The sequence below is a fragment of the Polypterus senegalus genome, chromosome 1 (genome assembly GCF_016835505.1).
Source record: "Polypterus senegalus isolate Bchr_013 chromosome 1, ASM1683550v1, whole genome shotgun sequence".
Classification (NCBI taxonomy): Eukaryota; Metazoa; Chordata; class Cladistia; order Polypteriformes; family Polypteridae; genus Polypterus; species Polypterus senegalus.
Genome location: NC_053154.1, coordinates 95,531,499 through 95,546,469, shown reverse-complemented (window position 1 = coordinate 95,546,469; position 14,971 = coordinate 95,531,499). Strand labels below are relative to the sequence as shown.

The 14,971-nt window shown below is 39.7% G+C and overlaps 1 protein-coding gene across 1 annotated transcript in view; it reads right to left on the bottom strand.

The window, feature by feature from the left end:
- luzp2 (leucine zipper protein 2) overlaps nt 1-14,971 on the bottom strand; it is a 708,607-nt gene that overhangs the window by 177,053 nt on the left and 516,583 nt on the right. The window contains exon 5 of the mRNA XM_039753635.1: nt 11,039-11,101. Within this exon, the coding sequence (XP_039609569.1) occupies nt 11,039-11,101 (63 nt within the window). The remainder of the gene's footprint in view (nt 1-11,038; nt 11,102-14,971) is intronic.

Here is a 14,971-nt window from a genome sequence, read left to right as displayed (position 1 = left end):
TGACAGTGGCATATAGATGACATTCTGCTAGCAGTGTGTCTTGACAGCTCAGGAGAGATGGAGGGTGACTGTACTGTGCTCAATGCACCAGGCTAAAGAATTAGGAAGAGTGAACACCACTATGCACACAAACACTTCTTACTCCAACACTCTGCCCCAGAGATGCGCATGCGCGAGCGTGCAGCAGCTTGGTGCGGGTGCTTCCAGAATTATCGTGTGTTTTTACTTTTTTTTATACTTTTTTGCAATTATTTATTTATAATTTTTTTGTTTTTGTATTTAAAATAGTAGGGTCGCCCTTTCAAATCATGCGTTTTGAAAGTGTTCTTGTTTTTAGTTACACAATTTTAATTACATTTTCGGCGCTCCGGGTGATCAGCGCGCAGCAGCATGGAGGCGGCTCCTTTGTTCACACCGTGGAACAGCTGATTGCACTGAAGCCGGCCGGCATCAGGGATCCGACTCTGTTTAGGACTCTAAACATTCCGGAGGAGATACGGAGGAGGACGATAAGGGGATGCAGAGGTGGAAGGAAGCGGCGCAAGGGAGCCAAGGTGGAAGAGAAGCGCGGCACATAAGGAAAGGATGAGAAAGTACAAGCCGTATGTCCCGTCTCTCATCATGGGTAACGTGAGATCTCTGGACAATAAGATGGACGAGTTGACAGCTTTGTTAAAGACTGAAAACATCTTCCGTGAGTGTAGTCTGATGTGTTTTACAGAGACTTGGTTACATAGTAATGTGCCAGACTCTAATATTACACTGGACGGCTTCAGCGCGATACGGAGTGACAGGACGAGGCGAGAGCGGGAAGAGGAAAGGAGGGGCTGGCTGTTTACATCAACAACATGTGGTGTAACCCGGTCATGTGAGTGTTAAGGAGCGCGTTTGTAGTCCAGATATTGAACTGTTGGCTGTTGGACTTCGCCCATATTATTTACCCAGAGAATTCTCCCAAGTGATAATAACTGCGGTGTACATTCCTCCATCCGCGAATGCCGCGCAGCGTGTGGCGTCATCCATTCGGTAGCAGCCAAACTCCAGACTCGGCACCCTGACGCCTTTCTCTTGATCTCCGGGGATTTTAACCACACATCGCTGACCAAGACCATTCCCACTTTCACTCAGTATGTTGATTGTCATACGAGGGGGGAGAAGACACTAGACCTGCTGTATGCCAATGCTGAAGGTGCTTACAGTGCTGCAGCACTTCCCCCCCTGGGGAGATCAGATCACAACCTGGTCCACCTCATGCCAATATACAAACCCCTGGTTCAAAGGCAGCCTGCTATGGTGAGGAGTGTAAGAAGATGGTCAGAAGAAGCGACTGCTATGCTACAGGATTGTTTCGAGGCTACAGACTGGGAGGTTCTCAGTGCACCATATGGCGAAGACATTGATGGAATGACGGACTGCATCACGGAGTACATTAACTTCTGTGTTGACTCCTGTGTACCGATGAGAGATATTCGCTGTTTCCCCAACAACAAACCCTGGGTCACCAAGGACATTAAAGCGTGCTTAAATGCAAAAAAGTGCTTTTAGGTCTGGTGATAAGGAAGCAGTGAAGAAGGCTCAAAAAATGCTAACCGGTAAAATCAAGGAGGGGAAGGAGTCATACAGGAGAAAACTGGAACAACGGCTGAAGCAAAACAACACGAGAGAGGTGTGGAGGGGCATGAGGAGCATCACTGGCTATAAGACAAGCGGCCAGGCTATAGAGGGGAATGAGGAACGGGCAAACGACCTCAACACTTTCTTCAATAGATTTGGTGTCCCTATGTCTCACACTTCCCCCGGCTTCAGCCCCAATCTACACTTTCCTGCTCCTATGTCCTCCCCTACACATAGAACAGTCACCACTTCTGCACTCCCAGAAATCAACATCTCTGTGGATCAGGTAAAACATGGCCTGAGTAAGATCAACCCTACAAAATCTGTAGGCCCGGATAAGATCAATCCGAGGGTCCTGAAATCTTGTGCTCCCCAACTATGTGGTGTCCTCCTGTACCTCTTCAGCCTGAGTCTGTCTCTACAGAGAGTACCTACACTGTGGAAGACATCATGCATTGTGCGGTACCCAAAACACCACGTCCCTGTGCCCAGAACGACTTCAGGCCTGTTGCTTTAACATCGCACATTATGAAGGTGTTTGAGAGACTGATCCTGGATACACTTCGTCCCCTGGTGAAGTCCTCTCTGGACCCTCTTCAGTTTGCCTATCAGCCGTTCATGGGAGCTGATGATGCCATAATACACCTGCTACATCGCACCTACTCTCACCTTGACAAGCCTAGGACCACTGTAAGGATGATGTTCTTCGACTTCTCCAGTGCTTTTAATACCATCCAACCGGCAGTACTGGGGGAGAAATTAATGAACATGAACATTGACACCCGCTTGGTTTCCTGGATCATGGACTATTTGACTTGCCGTCCCCAGTATGTCCGACTACAGAACTGTGTGTCAGAGACTTTGATCTGCAGCACTGGAGCTCCCCAGGGGACAGTACTGTCTCCGTTTCTTTTCACCCTCTATACATCTGACTTTAGATATAATTCGGAGTCATGTCACCTGCAGAAGTTCTCTGACGACTCTGTGATTGTTGGGTGTATAAAGGAGGGTGACACCACTGAGTACCAGTCTGTTGTGGATGACTTTGTTTCCTGGTGTGGCGCAATCATCTACAGCTGAACATCAGGAAAACAAAGGAAATGGTTGTGGATTTTAGGAGAAGCAAGACTCCGACTCCTATATCTGTCAAGAGGGAGATAGTGGACATGGTCTCTGATTACAAGTATCTGGGAGTCCATTTGGACAACAAACTTGACTGGTCACTCAACACAACGGCACTCTATAAGAAAGGACAGAGTCGGTTGTACTTTCTTCGAAGGCTCAGGTCTTTTAACGTATGTAACACCATTCTAAGGATGTTCTATGAGACCGTTGTGGCGAGTGTAATTTTTTACGCAGTGGTCTGTTGGGGTGGGAATATTAAGGTGTCTGATAAGAACAAGTTGGACAAGTCAATTAGAAAGGCCGGATCTGTGCTAGGCATGGAGCTTGATTCAGTGGATGTAGTAGCAAAGAGGAGGATTCTATCCAAAGCACAATCCATTGTGAATAATCCTTCTCACCCGCTATACAGTGTTTTTGCTGAACAGAGGAGCAGTTTCAGCCGGAGACTGATTACCATCAGGTGCTCCACAGAGCGCCATAGGAGATCCTTTCTCCCAACGGCCATAAAAGTTTACAACTCTTCTCTGTAACCCTGTATGTGGCTTTTTGCACTGATTGGTATATAACAGGACATTAATACTTACTTACTTTTTTTTTTTCCCTTAGTCAATATCTGTGAGCACCTGTAACCGAGCACAAGCAATTTCCCTTTGGGATTAATAAAGTTTTTTTGAATTGAATTGAATTGAATTGAATTGAATATGGCAGACAACAAACTTCTCTTAGTTCAAAAAGTAAGCCCAATGGCATGAAAGACTGGGAAACAAAGGAATTGAGAGTTATGAGTGGAGGACTGAGTGAGAGTGATGTCCTGTACTTAGCCATGGGAGATCCCTGTTGTATGAAACGTGCTGTGTGGCTGCCTGTTGAGAAAGAAGATGTTTTTGCTAAAGGGTTTAAGATTGACTTATGGTGAGAAATAACAGCAAAAGCATGAATCCAGTGCAGGATATGACAAAACCAAAAAGTCATAAATATCTGTACATACTGTCACAACAACAGTCCACAGACATCAAAAAGGTTTGAGGCAGCCACCTGTATTATGCCCTGGCTGCAAATGGGTAATTTTGGTTGGGTTGTTTACAAGGTTGAAATACAAAACAGAACTGACTTAAGAGTTGAAAATATGGCAGGCTTAAAGGACGGGACAGTCATCAGGACCGGAACTGAAAGTGACATCATCGGGACCGGAAATTATGTCATCAGTAGTGCCGGAACCTAGCGGGATTTCCCGTGGATGGTCTCCAGAGGATTGAGAGAGAAAATCAGAGCAGCTCGCCACCCCCTACTCTGGTGGAGTACTATTATTCAGGCCCTTTAGCTGCCTCCCAAATGCACATGTGTGACAATACATAAACAGACAGACAGACAGACAGACAGACAGACAGACAGACAGACAGACAGACAGACAGACAGACAGATAGATAGATAGATAGATAGATAGATAGATAGATAGATAGATAGATAGATAGATAGATAGATTAGCTTGCCAGTTTTATCATCTTTACTTGGCACTGATACTCCCACCTGTAAACTCTCTTGTGAAAATGATCTGCCGTTGCTTCTGTCATATACGCGATTATTCTAACCTTAATTTCAACCTAGCATTCTTTTTCGTTTTAAATGAAAAATGTACATTGTGTACATTTTAACATTTTATGTCACTGAAAATCAACATAAAGGTAGCATCGGACTCAGTTGCTCTGTGTTTACTTTATCACCAGTGGTGGTGCTTTTAAGCAATGTAAACTTACAAGGTATTTTACACAGTTAAGAAGAAAAAGGCAAAAAACATCACAAGATTAAATAACGAAGATAAAAGCCAGCTAACTGGAAAAAAATAACTTCTGAGATGAGCCCTATAATATTTTGTCATTACATTCACATATAAACCGAAGAACTCACTTTGAATAGGAGTCATCAAGACGGTAAGAGTTTCATAAATATCATAGGTTTAGCAGAGTCATAAGTTTTAAATATAGAAACAGCTGATCTAAATTACACCAAAGGAATAAGTGTGGGCTTACAGGTGTTATTTTAATACTGTGTAGGCATCTTATACATGCGGTACAAGGGAAGTGAGTCTACAATAAAACTAACAAGAAAGCTAGAGATGAATAGTTTAAGACTTTAAATAAATTATGCACCAGTTATATAGACGTGAAGGAATACACAAGACCATTTAGTTAGCATTAAAATAACAAAATTTGGTGAGTCAGATAGACATTCATTGTCACAAAGTTGCCACCTTTTTAAAACCATAATATCTCACTTTTTTTTTACATAAAGTAATTTACATGTACGTTTATACATCAAGCTATTTTATGTGTAAAGAGAAATTTGACTTACACGAAAAATATAAATACATTTTTGATTCATCAGCAAGTTGTAAATATACAGAAAGTCAAATTTACAAAGCAGTTCAGTTCCCAAAAAAAAACTACACAAGCGAAAAATATATATAGTATGCCATATTTTCATTTACTGACCAATATAAAAATGTGTACATTATACATAGAATAGAAAGCTTGGACCTCCTAAAATCTACCTAGGATTAGATCCTAGCTGCGACAGAGATTGATGAGTATATGCCTCTTTCAGCCACACATTCCTTCATGAAAACTTTGCTGCACTACTACGCCTCATTCTGCTCAACTGGAGTGCTAACTCTCCGCCTCTACCACAATTAAAAATCATACCCTACATTACTAAACTAAACTCATTCTAGAAGGAACAACTTTTTCATCCATCCATCCATTATCCAACCTGCTATATCCTAACTACAGGGTCACGGGGGTCTGCTGGAGCCAATCCCAGCCAACACAGGGTGCAAGGCAGGAAACAAACCCCGGGCAGGGCGCCAGCCCACCGCAGGGCACACACCAAGCACAATTTTAGAATCGCCAATGCACCTAACATGCATGTCTTTGGACTGCGGGAGGAAACCTGAGTACCCGGAGGAAACCCACGCAGACACGGGGAGAACATGCAAACTCCACACAGGGAGGACCCGGGAAGTGAACCCCAGTCTCCTAACTGTGAGGCGGCAGCACTACCACTGCACCACTGTCAGTAATTTTTTTTTCAGTAAATGGCATCTTTTCCTTAATGCCCTCCAAGACTAGCAATATGCTTAAAGTATTTCAAATACAGTATCTCTATTCTGTCTCACAAAATAATTCATAACAATTTGCCCTTCCTCCTGTAAGAACACAGAGTAGATGAAGCATTTTAATCCCCAAGCAGGAAAACAGGAAGAAGGAAAATCATTAATATTACATATTAGTTAATACATAATGAATAGTACTAAATAATTAATAAATAAATCAGTTTATTTGCAGAATCTCAGCCAATTGCAGATTTCTAAGGTTGCTGTGTAACAGAATTTAAAATATTCCTATGTGGTAATGGTTAGGTTGCCTGCACACTAAACATTTTAGCAAGTCAAAAATATAAACAAGGTTAAAATCAGAAATGTTAATCAACATACATAAAGTATTTCAACTAAAGCAAAGTCAGACTCAAGGTCAAGAACATTTCAAGATCAAAAAATAAATATTAAATTAAATTTCAAATTGGTGTTTGCTACAATTACCACTAATCTTAAATAGTTTTTACAAATACTTAGAAACCACCTTTTAAAACTTTCAAAAGATTTCTCCAAAAAAAGAACAATATAAACAAGTGTTGCATCTATTGGTTTTATCCCTTTCTCAAATACTGAATCTGCCTCATTATCAGACCACAAAGCTCTTCTTGTGCTGAATTTCATCTCCAACTTCTCACAACTTGTGCAGCTTGTTGGTGTTTCAACTCATCTTCACTCTGCAGCACCTACTTCTGCGTTAAGCTATCTACAAAGCAGGAATTTTTCTCCTATTAACCTTAATTCAGTAGAAGATCTGGCTTTTGTTTGGATGGCAATTGAAGGTATTGTACAACATTTTACTATATCCAAAATTCAGAAATTTGCTCTGACCCACTAACAGAAAATTTTAGAATTAGAAACTCGCCTTTCATCCCTTGCCGATACTCATGGTGATGGAGCCTAGTTATGAATCGATCAAATTAAACTCATTGCTGATACAAAAATCTGAATTTGAAATTCATTATATCAGTGCTCCATATTAAGCTTTATGTGCCAGACCCAATAGGTGGCTTACGATTAAGCTAAGAGAATGCAATGCCCTGACATCTATCCATTCAATTAGATGTAAATCCTAAAACTATAAACAATAACTCTATGCAGATTAATGATTGCTTCTCAAAATTTTCTTTGGACCTCTTTTCTGAAGATCCTAAATTCTCTAGTTCTGAATGTGGTTCCTTTTTGGAAAGACTGTCTCTCCTGTGACCTTTAACATAAGTTCATCAATTATTGACATATAATTTTTCAAAATGTGCATAACCAGCCTAATTTAATATTTTACAGGCAACACACAGTTTTAGCTGATGACTACTCACCTGAGATTGAGCAGACACAATGTCTAGTGACTTTCGGTTTAAGGACAGCAAGGGAGCTGAGACTTTAGCCATTTTATTTGTATCCTGCCCATGTCAAGAACGGAGGCTCTATTATTTATGACACCCATTGATTTGTGGCATACCCACCCAGGACAGCTCTAAACTGTGCAATCTGACTTCTTTCTTTTCTTCTCTTCTTTTGTGGGTTGTTATTGATTGCACATTTTAATATTTCTGCTGATTTACAGGTTAAACACTTCCCTCATTTTTTTAGTAAGGTATGATTTGATGTATTCTGAGGATTGGTTAATTACTGTTTGTTATTGTTGTGGGTGGCCCCTCCACTCTTTCAATATTCGTCACTGTAGTACTAAAAGAGACTCTACACTCTCCAGTTCTGAACTTAATTCCTTCTTGAGAAATTTCTCTTTCTAAGGTCTCTGTTAATGACTCTGGTAGGATAGTTGCTTCAAACTCATTAACTGAATTTAATTTGGATTCAACGCAGGCCCAAAAATCAACAGGACTTGAAGAACTGCTCTCTGAGGTCTATTCAAGTTTATGGGCACAACCAGTTGTTTATTGTATAAAAACATTGAATGCTGCTATTTTGGTCTTACACATAAATTGTAAGGAGTAAGGATCCACTGACTGTGCTACCTATTATTCTATATCTTAAAGGAATACTAACACTAAATTACTGGTAATGGGTAATGTAGGGTGACCTCGCCTAGTAATCCAAAAATGAATATATTCTGACTGCTCCAACCAAGCATCTGACAACATGTGTTCACTCCACATTGTATCAACAAAATTCCTCAAAATGATCCCTACTGACTTCTCTCATTGCACTATATTCTGAGAAGGTCTTTGACCAAGTGAGCTGAAAATTTTTGTGCCAAACCCTGAAGACTATAGGCTTGGGTGATAATTTCATCAATATGACAAAAATCCACTATTCTTCCCCATCAACAATTTCTAATATTTCTTAACCTACAAAGATTTCCACAGGTGCTAGCCAAGACTTGTCCTTTATCTCCTTCATGGTTCAATTTATCAATCACACTCTTCGCTGCCTTTTTAAGGGCACATATGTTGCTCACACCAGTTATAGTTTATGGCTTCCTATACTGAAAATCTCTTTTTTTGCACTCTCTTTATAGTTAATGATCTCTCAGATTTCTTTTACATCTTAAGTCTAACAAACATATATAAGTCTTAGCCAGGTTATAAAATCAACTGAGAAAACTCGGCTCTCATTCCCCTAAACTTTCTGTGTAAGCATTGTTATGTTTCTTCTTTATTTTCACTAAAAATCTTAAATCTTAGTGATTGGCAAAAATGGATATAATGAAGATAATAGAAATAAACCCAATCCATTAGGCTTAAAAGTCAGGACAGAATTTAGGGGGAATTATTGACTGTGACCTAAATTTAAAATCACATAATAATCAGATCACTAAAACAGCATTTTTTCACTTAAGAAATATAGCAAAAATTAGACCCCTTATAACTGTGCAAGATGCTGATAAATTTGTTCACCCTTTTGTTTTTAGTCAACTAGATTACTGTAACGCATTCCTCTCAACCCAAAAAAGACATCAATCGATTGCAACTAGTGCAGAATGCAGCTGCCAGAATCTTAACTAGGTAAAGATCCGAGCACATCTATCCAGTTTTGATGTCACTACATTACTACACTACTACTTTAGAACTGACTTTAAAATACTGCTTATGGTTTACAAAGCTTTAAATAATCTCGCTCCATCCTATATTTCAGAATGTCTTTCACCTTACACTTCAAATCATAACCTTAGATCTTCAAATGAGTGTCTGCTTATAATTCCAAGAGCTAAACTTAAAAGAAGGCAGCCTTCTACTGTTATGCACCTAAAATCTGGAATAGCTTACCGATAGAAATTCGCCAGGTTAATACAGTGGAGCGCTTTAAAAAACTGCTAAAAACACATTATTTTAACATGGCTTTCTTATAGCTTCATTTTAGTGTAACCCTGATATTCTGTATATGCATTAAAATTATTGTTTTTATCATGGCTCCGCAATCCATACAAACCCCTACTTCCTTTGCTGTTTTCTCTTTAATTGGTGATCTGTGCCACCTGATCAAAGCACCGTGCATTCCCTACATTGATGGATTGAAGGCCAGAGGTCCACATGACCATCATCATCAAGTTCTTCCACGTGAAGCCTGAAAACCATGAGGACTGATTGAGATCATTTATGTTAGGTAGAATGTCTAGTGGGGGCTGGATATCTTCTGGCCTCAGAACCCCTGGAGATTTAGGTTTTTTGTCTAACACCCTCTCAAGGTTTTTTTTTTTTTCTGTCCTCCTGGCCATTATTAATTTACTTTATTCTTTGTTACTTAGTACTGCCTAATCTTATTTGTATATTTTTCTTTTTTCTTTCTTCATCTTGTAAAGATCTTTGAGCTACATTATTTGTATGAAAATGTCCTATATAAATAAATGTTGTTGTTGTGGGTTAATTCAATTAAATATTTGAAATTTGAAGTTTTTTCTTCCATGTCTCTCTAACTACAAACATATTTATAAAAGAGTTAAAGGCTCTCTTGTATCCTAGTCATTTGTTCCTTTGTCTTTCAAAATCTTGCCCGGCAGTTATTAAAATTCATATTTTACAGAGGTTTAACTTTGCTGCCTCTTATACTCATAAAGACCAAATGTTAGATCTCTAATATCCAAATCTTTATGGAATTAACCATCACCGACTAATACACATACTCTGATCAGGAATATGTTGGAGAGTGCAATCTGTTTGCCTGAACTAGGGTTTTACAATTGGGCCCTTACGCTCTGGTTGATCCGGCGTATTCCCTCACCCTGTGTTATTGAATACAATATTGCAGCACCCAGATCTTCTTATTTTCCAAGATCAAGCTAAAGGCCTGCACCCTAATTTAGGGACTTCTGACATCTATCTATCTATCTATCTATCTATCTATCTATCTATCTATCTATCTATCTATCTATCTATCTATCTATCGTTTGACCAACACTTTGGAAACGTGGTACAGACAAAAGGCACCTGCGCATACTGGCAAATACACACCCCAATTTTCCACAACTTTCAATTTCCTGGTTTTATATTTTCATCCATTTTAACTCCTAGCATGTGATATGTATAGAGGTTTAAATAAAATGTAATTAGTTATCATCTCACTTAAGCAACCTTGTTGTATATGGACACTAGGAATCATTGATGGGTGACTGATGCATTATTACAGGTGTTAACATTCTGGGTCTAAACTGCACTAATTTTGCTCTTGTTAATTGTGCATGAAAAACAGATTCTTTGATACTACATTATGATTCAGTCCAAGGTGGCAGCATTTCTTCCTTATCCATTTCTTGAGTGTGGCATATGAAGGGGACTGCTCCATAAATACATTGTCTAAGCAAGAATATATTTTTAAATGTATATTGCTCTTTAGCATTAGAAATTCAGTGAAAGTATAATATTTTATATTTTGGTACCCATGTCGATATTGCTTTCAAACATGAAACATGTGCAATAAACCACAAATTACAGAGATGTAAAATTCACATAATTTAATATATGTAAAGTAATCTTTGGGCAAATACAAAATCAACATGTAGATTCTGGCTTTCAGGTTTAGATTGTAAAATATAAATTTATATAATATGTGTGAGAGTAAATTCGACTATCAATTGCAACTTCTTAGGCCATGATTTTATAAGACAGTCTTTTTTTCCAGACAGCAGTGTTAACAAAGCAGAACAGATTATAAGAATAGACCTACAGTACATGTAATAGACAATGAAGCCCTTACCTCCTGCTGCAAATCTTTGATTATTTTGGTTTTTCTTTCCATTTCAGTCTTCAAGAAATTGATCTAAGGGAAAAAGAACAAGATTAACTGGTAAGTTGTAAATAGAAAAAATAATCTTCTAAACTCACCAAGCTTTTGGGGGATTCCCAGTGAAGCCGTGAGCTAATTTCATGAAGTACAGTAACCTAAAGCACATATAATGTTTGATTTTAGATAAGAGCTAAGATACTTTTTGGTGGATTACTGAGCTACACAAACGTTTGATATGAAAACAATATTTCTAGGTTTCTAGCTATTTGATGATAGTTCTATAATTTGTACAGTATATCACTATAGTGAATTATTAATAGAAATTCTATCTGTGTTAGGCTCTGCTTAAATTTCAAAATAAATTATGTTAGAGAGTAGTTTGATTTACTTTTTATTTGCTTCAAAATTCATTCCATTGTGTAACTGGCTTAATCCTATTCAGAGCTGCAGGGACATCATGGGTTCAAGGCAGGAACCAACTGTGGATGGGATACCTTTGGTTCTGGATACCTCCTGACTGTGCTGTACTGTTCACACAAACTGTTGTAATGTGGCATTTTGCATACAATTTGATAAGTATGTTGTATGTCTTTATTTGTAACTTAGGCAAAGCAATGTAATATTAGTGTTACGTTAGTGATAAGTATTTATGTTTATACCCGCCTTTTAGGAAAAGGTATCTTTGAATTTTACGATAGGGTTGGGGGTAAGTGCCTGAAACAAGTTTGGTAAATGTTTTTCTGCTAAAGTCTCTCTGTCAACCCCCACACAAAGCCAGGCTGCCAAACGTTACCTTAACATATGGTTTAGGGGGCAGGTGGGAAGATGTTCTATCCCCCCATTGGTCTGAAGGATGGCTGTTTGGAACTGGCTTTTATCAGAAGCCTTTAAGTACCATGACATTATATTGGCCCTAGGGGTTGGACAGAAAACCTATAAATTTGCTCACTTCCTCACTTTCTCTCTCTCTTTTACCAAATTGAAAGACCATTACACCATGAACTGAAAAGGACAACTCAATGAAGAGCACAGTTCGGCAGCCATATTGAGACAGGCATGCAGCCTGTTCTGAAGAAAGCTGACCACAAATGATGCCTTAACTACAGAAATTTTAAGTAACTAACAAGTCTGTGTGCCACCTGAAACTACACATCACCATTTATCAGGTTGTATGGTTGCCAATATTCAAATGTACTTTGCATATTGCTATTTTTATGAATACTACCAATAATATATTGTTTAAATTGTAACTTAACTCCTGCTTGTCTTTTACTACACCTAATTGCTTGAGGTTACAGATGTAGAAGGGAAGGTGGGGAGAAGTTATCTCTCTATTATAACAAAAAATCCTGGAGAGAAACACAAGGGCGATGAGACGTGATGTTCACGTTAAAATCACGGAAGACACTTAAAAGAAACAGTGAGATGAAAGAGATTGGCCACAGAGCATCTCACGGGAACCTTAAACATGAGACTTTGTGCCAAGAGATTGACCCAGGACCGTCTTGCGATGACGTGGAACATGAGATTCTTGCAAGACACGCCCTACTTACAATCAATATCAAATAAGCCAAGAGGCAGCAAAACATTCAGTTGTCTAAAGGATTTGAGCACACATAGATCAAGGACTCTCCGTGCATATAAAGCGTATAAGGACAGTACGTTATAAATGAAACGTCGACGACTAAGCGAAGAAGAAAGCAGCGCAGAGAAAAGAGACTCAAAAGCGTTGGAGAGAAAAATGAGCAAAAAAGAAAAAAAATAATCTAGGTGCAAATTCTGAAAATAAGGAAAGTAATTATCAGCCCGGAACAAGTGGAACTGAAAAAAAAGCAAGTCCAATCCAGCTCAGAATTAAAAGACAGTAAAAGACAAAATAGAACTTCATAAAGATATTCACAAATGTTGGTGCTAAACACATGCAGAGCAGGTTAGAGATTATGAAAACAGTGGAATTCGAAAGGCTCAAAAAACTGCTCAATACAAGGACATTCTCATTACCTGTCTGTACTGTAGGAATAAGGCTTTGTTGCTGCTAGGCTGTGTTGGCTCTTTGCCAAGTATTGGTCCTCATGGTGTGTTAAAATAGTTACATTCTGGACTTATCTGTACAGAAAACAGATTTATATAACTCTTCAGGGTTGTCCAGGTGGTATTTGGCAAAATTAAAATGGGCAGCTTTGCTCTTTTTTGACAGGAGTTGATTCTTCCTAATGACTCTTTCATACATGGCATTTCTTTTCAAGGTTCTTTTTATTGTGGATCTGTAATCCACTAAGCCAGAAGTAGCTAGGGAAGGCTGTAGATCATTGAATGTTATTAAAGGATTAACTTTTACCTCTTTTATTATTGCTCTTGTGCCACTGTTTTTTATCAGGGTTAACAATTTTTAAATGCACTGCACTAGCATGCCATTTGCCTAATGGTACATTTAATGAACTAAGTGTTCACTTATTTTTATATCAGCACAGTATCTTTACACTGAGTGTATTATTTTGCTGTATGAACATCTTCTTTAAAAACAATCAAATTACCAAATTATATGTTATTTGAATCTGATAGAATGTGCATTTTTATGATTACAAAATAAATTATGTGATTTTTACACAAAATGTCAAGAATGACTGTCTATATTTAATACTTCTAATGCACTACTGAAACGGCAGTGTACAAACATAGCACCTGAGATGTTTGAACCCAAGTATGTAGCCAGAGTGGCATTCCCCTGGAGAGGTGGTGATCTTTACATTTTCTAAAGGTAGTAGTGTGAAAGCATTAGAAGCTAGCAGAAGGCCAATGTATTTTGTCTAGGTTTACAATTGACCAAATGGTGACATAAAGAGGGCAGTGGGTCCTTGAGATTTTGAGAGCATGCTGATATGTACAAATATAACCTGTTGGACTGTTCCCTCCTCAAACCGCCACCTTATCGTGGTGGAGGGGTTTGCGTGTCCCAATGATCCTAGGAGATCTGTTGTCTGGGGCTTTATGCCCCTGGTAGGGCCACCCAAGGCAAACTGGTCCTAGGTGAGGGATGAGACAAAGAGCGGTTCAACATAACCTCCTATGAAGAATAAAAAATTTGGACGGCGTTTTCCCTCATTCCGGATGTCGGTTACTGGGGCCCCCCTTTGGAGCCAGGCCTTGAGGTGGGGCTCAATGGAGAGCGCCTGGTGGTCAGGCCTGCACCCATGGGACTCGGCTGGGCACAGCCCGAAGAGGCAACATGGGTTCCCCTTCCCATGGGCTCACCACCTATGGGAGGTGCCAAGGAGGTCGGGTGCAGTGTGAGTTGGATGGTGTCTGAAGGCGGGGACCTTGGCGGTCCGATCCTAGGCTACATAAGCTGGCTCTGGGGATGTGGAATGTCACTTTTCTGAAGTGGAAGAAGCCTGAGCTAGTGCGCAAGGTCAAGAGGTTCCGGCTAGATATTGTCGGGCTCACCTCGACGCACAGCTTGGACTCTGGAACCAATCTCCTTGAGAGGGGCTAGACTCTCTACCACTTTGGAGTTGCCCCGGTGAGAGGCACCGAGCGGATGTGGGCATACTTATTGGAGCCTGTTCATTGGGGTTTACCCCGTTGGACGAGAGAGTAGCCTCCCTTCGCCTTCGGGTGGGGGGACAGGTCCTAACTGTTGTTTGTACATATGCACCGAACAGCAGTTTGGAGTACCCACCCTTTTTGGAGTCCCTGGAGTGGGTGCTAGAGGGCATACCTTCTGGGGACTCCCTTGTACTGCTGGGAGACTTTAATGCTCACGTGGGCAATGGCAGTGAGACCTGGAAGGGCATGATTGGGAGGAATGGCCAACCCCCAATCTGAACCCAAGCAGTATTTTGTTATTGGACTTCTGTGCTCGTCATGGATTGTCCATAAAGAACACCATGTTCAAGCATTGGG